Genomic DNA, 15,075 nt, shown 5'->3' with positions numbered 1-15,075 from the left:
AGTTGATTATGCCATATTGATAAGTGTTAATTTTCTAGTTTCTCATACAGATATTTAATTTTATAAAAGCATTTTCAAACTCAAGTAATATTTATAAGCAGATAATTATATTAAGGCCTCTACTTTAACTTTATCTTTACAAACTTGTAATATCTTCCTAATCATAGTATTTGATTTATTTTTAAAACTTTATTATTTATTTTATAGGTATGAGTGTTTTATCTGCATGTGTCTGTGCACATATTTATACCTGTTACCCTTAGAGACCAGAAGAGGGCATCAGATCCCCTACGGTTGTAGTTATAAGTGATTGTAAGCTGCTAAGTGTATGCTTGGAATCGAACCCTGGTCTTCGGGAAGAGCAGCCCAGAACTCTTATAACCACCAAGCTATCTCTCCAACCCCAGAATTGTATTATTTTAAAGTTTAGAATTCAGGATTGGCAAACTAGCTCAGCAGGTAAAGATGCTTGCCCCCAATCTGATAGGCTGAGTTCAATCCTCAAATTCTACATGATAAAAGAAAAGAACCAGTTCTTATAGGTTGTCCTCTGATTTCTAGGCACACCACTCCTCCACAAATAAAGGTAATTTTAAAAATTAAATTATGTATTTTGGATTTTAGCCCTCAGTTGGATGTAGGATTGGTGAAGATCTTTACCCACTCTGTGGGCTGCCATTTTGTCCTATTGACAGTGTCCTTTGCATTGCAGAACCTTTTCAGTTTCATGAGGCCCTGTTTATTAATTGTTGATTTTAGTACCTGAGCTGTTGGTGTTTTGTTCAGAAAGTTGTCTCTTGTACCAATGAGTTCAAGGCCCACTTTCTCTTCTATTAGGTTTAGTGTATCTAGTTTTATGATGAAGTCTTTGATCCTTTGACTTGAGTTTTGTGCAGAGCGATAAATACGAATCTATTTGCATTCTTGCAGACATCCCATTTGATCCCTTTCCCCTAGCTAGGCTGCCTTGTCAGGCCCCAGTGGGAGAAGATGCACTTAGTCCTGCTGCAACTTGAGGTGCCAGGGTGGGTTGATACCTTTTGAGGGCTTCCACTTCTCTGAGAAGGAGAAGGGGGAAGGGAGGAAGGGACCATTCGGATAGGACTGAGAGAAGAGGAGGGAGGGGGCTGGGATCATGCTGTAAAGTGATTAAATATTTTTTAAATGTTTTAAAAATTTAAATTGTAAAATTCATATATCAATTTACCACTTGATTGTATATTACTTAGTGTACCTGAATTTGCTTTGTAAACCCCCAAATAGTAATTGGAAGCAGTTTTTAAATAAACATACTTCTGTTTCATTAAGAGATTCTGTAGAATTAAAATGTATGTGGTGTACATGTGTATGTGTTTGTGTGCTGAGCCATGCTGGCATATTGACAGGTTGATGTTGTGATGGCTTCTTGAATCTCCTCATATTATTTTTGGTGGCAGGGTCTCACTAAACATGGTGCTTGAAGTTCCACTTCCCTTTGGGTCTGATTGTTTTCACCTCACCACCAGCACCATCACTGGGGTTGTTTAAGACTTACTCTTAATATATTTGTGTGTGTACACCATGCATGCATTATGTGTGTGCATGTACTAGTGTATGTATAAGTGCCCTTGGATGCTAGAAGAGCTGGTGACTGTGGGTGGTTAGGAACTGAACTCAGATACTCTGTAAGAACAGCAAATGCTCTTAACCACTGAGCTCTCTCTCTCTCTCTAGTCCTAACACTGCTTCCTATGTCCTGCCTGCATGGAAAGCACTTTTCCCCAGCCTGCTAATAGTTTTGTTTGCTTTGTAGGGTTTCAATGTCAATTAATTCCATTTGCCAGTTCTGTGGGTATTTGCTGTGTACTGCGGTTCTGTTCAGTTCTGCTTATACCTATCTCTTGAAATCTTTTTCCATAGCAATTTCAGTATTCCAGTTTTTAAATTAAGGCCTTTGATCACTTTGATTGATTTTGTGCAAGGGTAGAGATAGGGAGCTAATTTCATTTCTGGGTGGGTATGTATCCAGTTTTTCCAGCACCATTTATTGAATGAGATAGCTATCCAGAGTGCATGTACTTGTTAGCAACTAGTTGAATCAGCCTTATGTCCATGGAATAATACCTACTTAGACATGATATAACACCTTTTTTTAAATGATATAACATCCTACTGTGATCTTGAATTCATTTTGCAAATATTTGCTGAGAATTTTTATATCTGTGTTCATTATAGGAATTGGTCTCTAATTTTCTTTTCTGGTTGTATCTTTACTTGGTTTTGGTATCAGGATAGTACTGGCTTCATAGAATAAGTTTGGTGCTGTTTTTTCCCTTCCTGGGTTGAGGAATAGTTTGAGAAATTTTGTACTTAGATTTTTCTCTAGAAGTTTGGGAGAATTTATCAGTGAATCCATGTTGTCCTGGGTTGGTTTCTTGTCTTCCTAGAGCTTGGAGGTACACTGGGTTGTTTCCTTGAGCTCCTTCTAGTTTTTTCATATGAACATAGAACTATAGACTTTTCTTCATAGGATGCTTTGACTCTACCCCCAGAAGGTCTTGAGGGTTGTGCCTTAGTGCTTTTTTGGTTCTAAGAGTTATAGTATCCTCCCTGATTTTTAAAATGAGCTTTGTTTTCATATGAAAAGTATAGCTCAGTCACCAAGTATTTATGTATTTCCTTAGTCTTGCTATTGATTTCTTGTTTTAATTCACTGTGATTTGATTAGATCCAGAGAATCATTGCAGGGGTGTTATTATAGCTTCCTTTGTAATGTGATGAATTTTAGGAATGATTCCGTGTACTGCTGAGAAGCATGTGCGCGCACTCTCCCCTCGCCCCCCTCAGCTAGAATGCTCTTTAGATACCTATTAAGTTCATTTGGTTTACTTTATAGTTAAGGTGTGAAGAGATAATTCTTTTTAGAAGACCTGCAATTGTGTGACAGTGGGTAATGAAGTCTCCTGCTGTGCTGTATCAGGACCTTATGTGGATTTTGTGCCCTTTAATATTTGTTTTATGAAAGATCGATGAAAACCAACTAGAACAACTGCCAACAAAATCAATGGTAATAGCAAACCTTTCTTAATAATAACCTGAATGCAAATGACTAACTCACCATTTAAAGGTACAGACTACCCAACCATGCTTAAAAATAAGGTCTAATTATTTAGTTGCCTCTAAGAAACTCATATAACTAGAATAGATCCAAAACCTAAGAAGCTTCAGGATTTGCTCCTTCTGCCTGGTTGATAAATTGTTCCTTTTGGCTCTCTTACCTCCTAACTAGGTTTGGTTCCAAGTCTTCGTTATCAAATGTGAGGACTGATGGGTTAGCTTGTTGGCAGCTTTCTGTTGTTTGGTTGTTTGATTTCAGCCTTGGACAAGTCCTCAGGTTTTGGATCTATGCTAGTTATGTGAGGTTTTTAGAGGCAATTGAATAATTAGACCTTACTTTTAAGCATGGTTGGTTAGTTTGTATCTTTAAATGGTAAACTGCTAATGTCCATTCAGGTTATTGAGAAGGCTTTGCCATTACCATTGATTTTGTTAGCAGTTATTCTGTTGGTTTTCATTGTTCAGGTTGCTTGTTTTGTTCTGTTTTGTTTCCCTATGTGTTTGTTCTTATAGTTCACTTTTTAAAATTCTGTGTTTGCTTTCATGAAATATAATTTTTTTGTGCTGTTGGTAAACTGCCAGACTTGTGTTTAGTATTCCTTAAGCATTTCCTGTATTGCTGGCTTAATTACCACAGATTGCTTTAACTGGTGCTTGACTTGAAATATTCTTGGTTCTCCATCAACTTTATTAGATTATTTTGCTGGATTTAACAATAATGGTTTAATTACAGCTTTTACTTACAGGCCTTGAAATACACTATTCTTTTCTTTCCTGGCTTTTAAGCTTGCTGACCTACTAGTATTTTCATATTTTTGGCTTTATGGGTTGGTGTTTTCCCCTCACAGCCTTTTGGGTTTTTTGTTTGTTTTAGGTGTGTGTGTGTGTGTGTGTGTGTGTGTGTGTGTGTGTACGTGCACACATACGTGTATTCACATGAGTACCATGGCACATGCTTCAAAATCAGAGGACAACTTTTAGAAGCCATTTTTTTTTCTTTTTCTTGCTGCTTCATAAGTTCCAAGGATCAAAGACAGGTTGTCTTACCTACACTCATTTGCATTTATCTACCAAGCCTCCTCATTGACCTTGACTTACTGCTTTTAGTATTGTTTCCTTGCTTTGTATTTCTTAATACATTTACTTGTTTTATTATGTATATGCATGGGGGTATGTGCATATGTTTCTGCAGTGTGTGTGGAAGTTGAAGTACAATCTTCTGGAGTCAGTTTTCTTTTCACTATATGGGTCCCTGGGATGGAACTCAGATAGTGAGGCTTGTTAGCAAGCGCCTTTTACCCACCACTCCACCTTGCTAACCCTTCTCTATATTTTTGACATCTTGGCTCAGATATGTCAATGAAGAAGTTCTCTGGTCATGTCTAAGTTCTAAGCACTTTCTTTGTTGGATGTTTATTGCTTTCTCTTGGTTTGGAAAGTTTTCAGATATTTCAGTGATTAGGTTGTCTGAGACATTGACTTTTATCTTAGCTCCTGTTTCTTTATTTTGGCTTCTTGAAATTTTATTTTGTTGCTTTATTTTTATATGTATGTGCTGCTATCTAGTCTTTCATCCCTGAAATAGTTCTCCTGTTTCATCTTGTCTGTGGATGCTTCTTGGCTTTTATTTGTTTTGATTGATAGGTTTTTAAATTCCAGTATTCCTTTTACAGCTTCTCAGTATCCTTACAGAATTCTACTTTAAAGTTTTTTTCTCTAAGTGACTTATATCTCTAGTCCACATTGGTTAACATTCTTGTATGTGTCTTGAGTTGAGGTTGTTTTTTGAATCTTTGGTCATTGGCACATTTTGTAAGTAGGACTCACATCTCTTCATGTCCACTGTTTCCATGTCTTTCCCAGTCTGTGGGCACTGCAGTGGGATGTTACTGCTTTAAGCATCTGTAAGGATTTATGTTCTGCTTTGTATTTTCTCTCCCCTTTTCCCCCTCTTCTTCTGTTGCCTTCACTTGGATACTGGGGGAAACTGACTGCCATAGCAACTAAGATGGTTTGACAGCAGTCCCCAGTGTCAGCTGCAGAAGACAGCATACTCTTCACCTGTGTCCCTCCTGTAAGGTGGGAACGAGTGCTAAATTGGAGAGAATGTAATTTATTTGTTGAGATTTTTGTTTTGTTTTGTTTTGTTTTTAGAGCCAACGTTATCAGTATTAAGTAGTGAGGGAAAATATTGACTTGATAGTGTGAAAAGCAGTAGAGAAAATATTATTTATAGGTTCAGAGAAAAAGATAGACTAACAGCCTTTTCCAAGGATAAATAAATTGCAACATATCAGTCAAACACTTAAAGTACAAAACAAAAACAATATATTATTTGATAGTAAGGGGGCATGAGTTGATAAGGTACACTTGTGAGAGTCAGAAGGTAACTTATTGGAGTCAGTTCTTCCTTCCATGTAGTCCTGCAGACCAGACTCAGGTCATCATGCTTGGTGACAAGGGCCTTTACCCACTAAGAGCCATCTTGCTATCTACCTCCCTCCCCATTTTAATATTTTAGGATACAAATATAAAAACAAAAGTAGAAATTATTTAAAGTATATAAATACAAATGAGGACTTGTCAAAATAATAGTACAATATTAATGGCATTGTGTTTTATTATAATGGGAAACTTTATGTCATAACAAAATTCTTACATTTTGTTTCTAAAATTAATAATCTTTAAGTTTATAAAATTAATCATTTTAAAAACTGATGTATATGTATAGGCAGTTAGCATTATTTTGGATTTATTAACTAAACTATTTTAATGGCTCTTTACATGATAATAAGCAATTTTTCCCTCTTTCTCAGGGAATGGATTCGTAAACTCAAGGGCCTCTCCAAATTTGATTGGAAATACTGGTGCAAATAGTTTAGGCAAAGTCATGCCTACAAAGTCTCCTCCCCCACCAGGTGGTGGCAGTCTTGGGATGAACAGTCGGAAGCCAGATCTACGAGTTGTCATTCCCCCCTCAAGCAAGGGCATGATGCCCCCACTCGTAAGTTGACCCCCTCTTTAGCTATCTTCTTTAAACACAGTTTATAGTAGTCTGTCTCTTCCTTTGAGGGTTTCTAAGCCTCCACAGTGCCCATCTGTTTTCTTAATGAATGTTCTATTCAAAATTAGCATTTGAAGAGAGAAATCTATTGTAAGTGTTTCAAAACCAAATTATTGAAATAAGTAAAACTGCCTAATGGTTATTTAACATAAAAGCTGAATGTGGGGAGATTATTGTGCTCAATTTTAATATTACTTGGCTAAAAACTTTCTTTAGAGATCTGATTTCAGTTTATGAATTAAATATGCCATTTCTGTTCTATACTTGACATACTTTCACTTACATATTACATGTATTTTTGTGAGGAACAACAAAATCATTTGTTAGAAAATTCTATATCCCAAACAGAACTGTTATAGAGTATCTAGAGAAGAATGCTTGCAACATGGAAAAATGTTCTTTAAATAATTTTCTTTGCTTATTCCCTTCAAATAACCCTTTTCTTTAACCAGCATACAACATTCCCTACTTTTCCTCTTGATAATGTCTTTACAGTTCTAATGCCATTTGCTTTTGAGTTGTCTTTTCATATGAAGAATAGAATATATATATCCTCCTTAGCTTCTTATAGACAATGAAAGAGAGAGAGAGAGAGAGAGAGAGAGAGAGAGAGAGAGAGAGAGAGAGAGAGAGAGAGAATGTGTGTATGTATGCAAGTTTTAAAGACATTTTTAGTTCAACACCAGTTTGACTATTAGCATATTAAGTGACTTGCCAGGAGCACATTCTACTGTGCAGTTTCTAAACTTGCCGTTTGGGTGAAAGTGATGCTGTCAGGGTCCAGTAGTGAGTCTATATTTGTGCAGTTTTTTAGATTCCAAAACACCAGTGATATGTTAGCGTTATTTTCTCATTTAATTCTCAATTAGGTTATGATCATGGCTATATAGAGATAAGAAAACGAAACTAAAACGTACTACTTGTCCAGGATAGCAGTACACATACCCAGGACTTTTAAGTCATTTGTTTAAAATCTTAAACTCTACATTAGATAAATAAAGGGGAGGAGTCTTTTTATTTGGAAAAACAGGAAATTTAAAATGACTTGCTTTTAACTTCTTACTGGAAAAAGAAAGATTCAGTATATAGCAGGATTCCCTTAAGCTCATTTTAGTGCTGTTAATTCAGTGTTCAGATGCCCTGGAGGCTAGAGAAAGTAAAGATATTGGTGCTAGTGTGTTTAGTGAACTGCTGGAGGTCAAACATCCAGTGAACTGCTGCAGCCCCAGTGTAGGGTAAGTGTCTTCGCTAGAAGCTTTTCACCATGAACCCCACTGAGTGCAGAGTACACAACAGAGAACAAGAAGGACCTGGAAAGACCTCCTGAAAACCCAGCTGGCCACTGCAGTGGGGACAAGTTTTGTTAGAATCTTCCCCCCCACCCCATGGAATAAATACTGTGAGGAGGTGAACAACAAATATTGTCACCATTAGTGCACTGCTGAAATCTCACTATATCTGGAAATGGAGAAAGGACAGTGTTTCTACCCATGGCTGAGAAGCAAGAAGACATGGTGGATACCATGAGAGTGGCAAGGTGGCTGAGAAGGCACTCGCTGGTACATCACAGAAAGGATGATAAAATGGAATCGTCACTGTGGGAAACTGGACTACCCATTTTCCACCTTCAGAGGGGTTTGAATTAAAGTTTGGGGTTTGGCGGGGGCAGAGGTAATATACTGAAGTAACCTCAGCAACAGACTTTCAAACTCAATCTAGTTCCTAAGAAAAGTAACTAAAACTTGCATTGGCGAGGTAAAGCAGTAGAAAATACCCTAACCAAAATATGAGAAGAATCAAAACCAAACAATGTCTGAGAGCTGCAAGACTTTACCATGTAGTGAAACATGTCTTAAACGTAGAGTTACAAAAAAGAGAACAAAAGGAACAATGATCTGAGGGTGATAAAGAACGCTAAGTAGGATAAATACTTCCAGCGCACACTCACACGCACAGTTAAACTGCTAAAAGCAGAGAGCAAATAGAAATTCTTAAAGGTGGCCAGTGAGTAGAGACACATGGAGACTACGCCATACTTCACTTCAAGCTGGGAAACAATGAAGCAACAACAAACACAAAAAACTCAGATCTCTATACCAAGCAAAATGTTTTTTTACAAATAAATGCGAACTTTTTCTGACAAAAAACAGGAATTTCTTGCTAGCAGAACTACACTACAGGAAATGTTAAAGTCTTCTTGAAATTATAACAGTGTCAGCAAAATCTTGGTTATATGCAGAGAAACAGAGAACAGAGGGACTAAATGAATGGAATAAAGAGGCTATACATTTTTTACTTTAGAACAGCTTTTAATTCACTGGAATGATTACTAAAGTCATACCATTCTCATATCCGTCATACACAATTTCTTTAACAATTTATACTGCTATGGGTACAATTGTTAACACTAATGATCCTGTATTATAAATTATTATTAAATAAAGTTTATATGCACACGCATTTCCTTAGTTTTAAACTTTATCTTTTTCTCTGTGCCAGGAGTCAGACTAGGTTATATAGCATATTTCATTTATTAATCATGTCTTCACCTCTTCTAGACTATGAGAATTTCTAAGACTTTGCTTAAATGACCTTGGTGTTTTTGAGGAACACTACTTATGTGTTCTGTAGAATGTCCTTCGGTTAAGGTTTGCTTGGTGCTTTTTCAAATTAGTTTGGAGTTATTGCTTTAGGAAGATAGGCCATATAATTAAGGTGTCATTTTTTATTTTAAATTATAAGAGATGTTTATCGAACATTTCTCCAAAATAGACCAGTCTATTATAAAATAATGCTTAGCAAATTTGCAGGAACTGACTTTCCGTCCATAATCTGTAGAAATCAGTCTCAAAAAGATACCAGGAAAAAAATCTTAATTTAGAAATTTAACTATAAATTTACTTTTTTTTTTTTTTAAAGATTTATTCATTTATTATGTATACAATGTTCTGCCTACACATACACCCGCAGGCCAGAAGAGGGCACCCAATCTCATTATAGATGGTTATGAGCCACCATGTGGTTGCTGGGAATTGAACTCAGTACCTTTTGGAACAGCAATCTGTGCTCTTTAACCTCTGAGCCATCTCTCCAGCCCTAAATTTACTTTTAAAAATAATATTTTCACCAATTCTTTGAGAACTTCATACAGTGTATTGTGATTGCGTTTACCCCCTCCCACAACTCCATCCAGATCCCTTCCTACCCACCCAAATTTGTATCCTCTTTTTTAACAAAATAAAACTTAATAGAGTCCCTTTGTGGTGTCAATATGGGAACTGCCCTGGAAAATGGCAACTGACACCCCCTCTCTCAGCAGCTGTCAGTTGCCAACAGCTTCTCAGGTAGGGCTGGGACTTCTGTCCGCTTTCCCCAACTCCATTCTGGGTTTTTTTCTAGCTTGAGCTTGCTCTGGTTTTATACGTGCCATCACAATCTCAAAGCATTGTTATGTACAGCTGGTCTGTTGTGTCCAGAAAACACTGTTTCCTTGTAATCATCTACCACCTCCAGCCCTGAAAATCTTTCTGCCCTCTCTTCTTTTATGTTCTCTGAGTCTTACACTTTTAAATAATCTGTGGGCCTCAAAAAAAAAAAAAAAAAAAAAAAAAAAGGAAATTCAGCAGTACATAAAGCTAGTAGTCAGTGAGCAGGAGTGCTTCCTGCTCTTTCAAAAAATCATATTTTAGTTATCAGGACCTACATCAGGTAGGTAACTCCATCTCCAGTGGGTCTGATGCTTTCTTCTGGCCCCCATGGGCACTCATATTCACTCATATTCATGTACACAGACACACACACACACACACACACACACATACACACACACATATTTTTAAAATACACATTAACTGAAAATGAAAATACAGAATACCAAAATGGTGAAGACCATCTAGAGAACTGCTGGAGGAATTGTATAGCATTAAATGCTTATATTAGGAAAAAAAGAAAGGTCTGGGATTTGGAGGTGGCTTAGCAGGTGTCTTTGTTAGGAGTTCTGTTGCTGTGATCAAACACCATGACCAAAACATGGTGGGGAAGAAAGGGTTTATTTGGCTTAGACTTCCATACCACAGTTCATCATCAAAGGGAGTCAAGACAGGAATTCAAGCAAGAAGGAACCTGGAGGCAGGAGCTGATGCAGAGGCCGGGGAGGAATGCTGTTTACTGGCTTGCTCAGCCTGTTTTCTCATAGAAATCAGGACCACCAGCCCAGGCATGGAACCACCCACAGCGAACTGGGCTTGCCCCCACCAATCACTAATTAAGAAAAGGTCCTACAGGCTTGCCTACAACCAGAAGTTATGGAGGTGTTTTCTCAATTGAGGTTCCTTCCTCTCAAATGACTTTAGCTTGTATCACATTGACATACAACTATACCAGCAAAGCAGGCAGGGGCACCTGATCCTAAAGTTAACAGCCTGACTTCAATCCTAAGAACTCACATGGTAGGAAAAAAGAACTGTCTCCTGCACATTGACCTTTAACCTGTGCATGAATGCACAGAGAATAAATAAATGTTTTGTTTGTTTGTTTGTTTGTTTTGCTTTTTTTGAATACATGTTTTTTTATAAGAATTAAAAGAAGGTCCCAGATCAGCAACTATAGCTTTCCCTTTACAAAAGAAGAATAAAAGTAAAGCCAGAGCAGCAAAAGAAAAAGGAAAATAAAAAGCAGAAACTAAGGAACTTTAAAATGGAAATAGAGGAAAGTGATCCAAACAAACAAACAATAACAAAACCACCTTTTTTCTTCTTTTCAGATTAATTGCTAATTTTCTAGCCATGCTGACCAAAGACAGTAAGAAGACACAGATTATAAATACCAATGATAGAAAGGGGTGCAAAATTCAAATAATATGAAACTATGCTGGAATGACACAGGCAATCCTATCCCATAGATTTGATGGCTTGGGTAAAAAGAGCAAATTCCTTGAAAGATACAGACTACCAGAAAATTACTCTGGTGACCTGAATGCTAAATAAAGAAATTGAATTCTTCATTTTAAAGTCTTGCAAAATAGAAATTTTAGACTTAGGTGATTTCACTGACAAACTCTATCAAGCATTTAAGGAATAATTAATAGTAGTTCTCCATAACTTCGGGAAACAAAACAAAAACCACTCCCCACTTATTTTATTAGGTAGCATCTGCCTTAATACAAAACTATAATAAGGCATTATAAGAAAAATAACCATAAACCAGTATTTATTTATTTATTTATGTATTTATTTATTCATTCACTTTCCAACCTGATCCCAGTCCCCTCCCTCCTCCGATTCCTGCCCTCACACTCTCCCACACACACACCCTCCTCTCCTTTTTCTCAGAGAATGGGAGGCCCACAAGGGTTACAAACCCATTCTGGCACCTCAAGTCACAGCAGGACTAAGCACATCCTTACCCACTGAAGCCTGACAAGAAAACTCAGCTAGGGGGAAGAGATCCAGTGTAGGCAGCAGAATCAGTGATAGTCCCTACTCCTGTTAGGGGACCCACGTGTTGATCACACTGCACATCTCCTTCATATGTGCATGGGGTCTAGGTCTAGCCCATAGTGCTCTTTGGTTAGTGGTTCAGTCTCTGAGCCCCATGGGCCCAGGTTAGCTGATTCTGTAGATCTTCTTGTGTTGTCCTTGGCCCCTCCAGCTCCCTCAGTCCTTCCTCACACTCTTCCACAAAACTCCTTGAGCTCTGCATATTGTTTGGCTGTGGGTCTCTGCATCTGTTTCAACCCACTGCTAGATGAAACCTCTCAGAAGACAGTTATGCTAGGTTCCTGTTTGTAATCATAACAGAGTATCGTTAATAGTGATGGGTTGGCTCTCTCCCATGAGGTGGGTCTCAAATTCGGCCAGTCATTGGTTTGCCATTCTCTCAATCTCTGCTCCATCTTTATCCCTACACTTCTTGTAGACAAGACAAGTTTTAGGACTAAGTTAACCAGTATTCTGGGCTCTCTAGACACAAATCCTTGACAATATATTGGCAGATAAGTGTATCACTGTTTAAAAAGGATAATCAGTGACGATCAGGCAAATTTCATCTCAGGAATGCAAGGGAGATTCTGTATTTGAAAATTAATCAACATAAATCACCACATTAGCAGAGTATGACATTTCATGATAAAAAACAAACAGAAACCTGTCAGTAGAATAGAAAAGATGCCCAGAGGGCATCCACAAAATCCCAACACAACACCCATCTTTCATCACCGTTCACATTCACTGTGGCACTGGAAGTCATAGCCAATGTAGTTAAAAAAGAAACATAAGTAAGGTGTATTCATATGGGGAAGGAAGAAAATTACAGTTATCCATAGAGGACACAGTTTTCCATACTGAAAAGCATAAAGAACCCATCTAAACAAACAGCACTGGTGTATATACAACATGTAGGGTATGCCAGTGAGTTTAGTAAGATTGGAGTACAAAGCCAAGGCAGTCTGTTGTGTTATACCAACAATGAATAAGAAGAATTTGAAGTTTAAAATAGCACACATATACCAGAAAAGAAAAATAAAGAAACAGCTACATACAAATATCACAAAATATATTCATAGTCTCTGTGCTGAAAACAACAAAAGTCTAATGCAAGAGAACATAAAACCTAAATGAAGAGAAAGATGTATCACATTAATGGAATCAAAGTCAGTATTGTCAGTATGCCACTCTTCTCAGATTGGTCTATGAATTAAACACCTTGCCAAAATCTCCAGCTCTTCTGTAGAGATCAACAAACCATTTCTAAAATATATGTAGACAAAAGACCTAAAATTAAAACAAAAAAGGAAGACACTATTTGGTTTTAAGACTCACTATAATACTTTACCAGTTCCAAATGTGGTGTTGACAAAAAGATGGGCAAGTAGATCATTAGACAGAGTAGCCCAGAAAATAGATCCTGCAGATAACACTTAGTTGGGTGTGGTGGAAGTACTGAATCAGTTCAGTGGAGAAAGGATAGTTATTGTAGCTTCTGATGTTGAAATAACTAAATATCTATTTGCCAAAAAAGCAAATTCATGCTTAATATTTTATTTAAAAACATAAAATGGATCATGGACCCAGAGTTAATATGTGAAATTGCAAAAACTTAAAGGAGAAAGCCATACAGTAGTAATGTGTGATCCATAAAGGAAGACATTACATTAGAATTCACAGAAATTTAAAGTTGGTCTATAAAAGACTATTCAAAGAATAAAAGGACACTGAAAAATTAAGAGAAAATATTTGAAAATCACATATTTAGATAAAGGGCTTATGCCTGAAACATAATTTAAAGAACTTTTGAAGCCCAAAAATAGAAAATGTACAGTCCAACATTTTAAATGAGTATAATTCAGAGCCTGCTTGAGAATGTTGGTTTAGTGTTCGTTGTATGAGTTAGTTGAAATCAGGCTGTTGCCAATCACAGATTCTCTGTGTGTACACAACTAAGCATTGTGTGTTTTCTAGTTGTGTCGGTTAAGAATTTCATAGGGTAATTTCATCTAGTAGCTGAGTGTACCTGGTGCTCTGATTGTGGTATCTAAACACCCTTCTCTAATTCAAAACCCAGGGTCCCTTGGGGAAGTGGTAAATTGTAGAGCTGGTGCAGGAAAACACGAGACAAGTCAAAGGAGCCAAGGAGTACATTTGTAGTTGTCAAAAGGTCGCAGAGATTAGTCTTTCAAAAAGATATCCGAGTTTGCCAAAACTTGAAAAATTTAAATTACAGAAGTTTAAGATTACAAGCTAAGGAATAAGAAATGCAGACTCCATCATTCATACAAATATAATTGAATAAATAAGGAAGTGGTGACACCTCCTCCTTAGGTAACAGACCTAATTAGTAAATTTGGAAGAATAAAAGGAATAGGAAAGCTGGACCTTAAAACATGCCTTTAATTCCAGCACTCTGGAGGCATAAGCAAACGGATCTCTGAGTTTGAGGCCAGCCTGGTTTACAAAGTCCGTTCCAGTTCCAGGACAGCCAAGGTTACACAGAGAAACCCTAACTTGGGGAAAAAGGAAAAACAGCTTTAGAATAGCATAGTACAGCCATAACTGTTGTAGGCAAGCAAGTAAATTAAATACTGCAGGAAGTGGACAAACATTTAAAGTGAAACACATTTTTTACGTATCCTCAAATTGTCTTTCCCTAAATATGTGTTCTTTACAAAGAGGAAAATTGTGCTTTTACAGTGGAGAATCCTGGAGGACATGACCTTAATTTAGTTAACTAGAAGACATCTGCCATCTGATAAGGTCAGGTATTCATTCTTCCAAAAGTTTATGCCCTTCGTTTCACCAAGACTGGTGGGATCTAAGTGGAGTGCAAAGCTTTACAAGTGCAGAATTTGGTCTAGTCTCAACAGTTTCTTTGAGTTGTTAACCTCAGAAAGCTGGGCAAGGTGTGTGTAGGAGCTCTTTTTGCAGGTGCTCTCTGATTGTGTGGAATAAAAAGGTTAAGAGGAAAATGTGCATAACAAAGAAGTGTGCCTGAACAGAGCAACCAATTTGCATGACTCCTTGAGCGCCTTGCAGGTAGGCAATGCCTGCTAGGAGCTTTCCGAAATTTAAAAAGTCACTTAAGGCACAGAAGCATGCATTAGAAAGACCCAAACTGCATTTAAAAACTGCTGAGTAAAATCATATCTAGACACAGAAGGAAACAAAACCATGAATCACCTTGGAAAATTAAAATTTTGTCATATAAGCTATTTATATGTGTACCTGTATTTATAAACACAAGAGTCTGACATTATTTTGACGTCTGTCTTGTAAATTGGAGATACTGAAATGATATGTTAACTGAGCAGCTGAACTGTATTTGCCCACTTGTATGTGAAGTATTTGATGCTAAAGCATCAAACGCACCCTCCTCCTTCACTCATTCCTTTGCAGAGAAACCTGCTTTAAGATTATGACTGT

General features: G+C 37.2%; 1 protein-coding gene across 1 annotated transcript in view; it reads left to right on the top strand.

Moving 5' to 3' along the window:
• Mef2a (myocyte enhancer factor 2A) overlaps window positions 1-15,075 on the top strand; it is a 110,711-nt gene that overhangs the window by 85,291 nt on the left and 10,345 nt on the right. Inside the window, 1 exon segment of the mRNA XM_051148703.1 lies at window positions 5,913-6,100. Within this exon segment, the coding sequence (XP_051004660.1) occupies window positions 5,913-6,100 (188 nt within the window).

Source organism: Acomys russatus, chromosome 7 (assembly GCF_903995435.1).
Source record: "Acomys russatus chromosome 7, mAcoRus1.1, whole genome shotgun sequence".
Taxonomy (NCBI): domain Eukaryota; kingdom Metazoa; phylum Chordata; class Mammalia; order Rodentia; family Muridae; genus Acomys; species Acomys russatus.
This window is presented reverse-complemented; position numbering and strand designations above follow the sequence as displayed.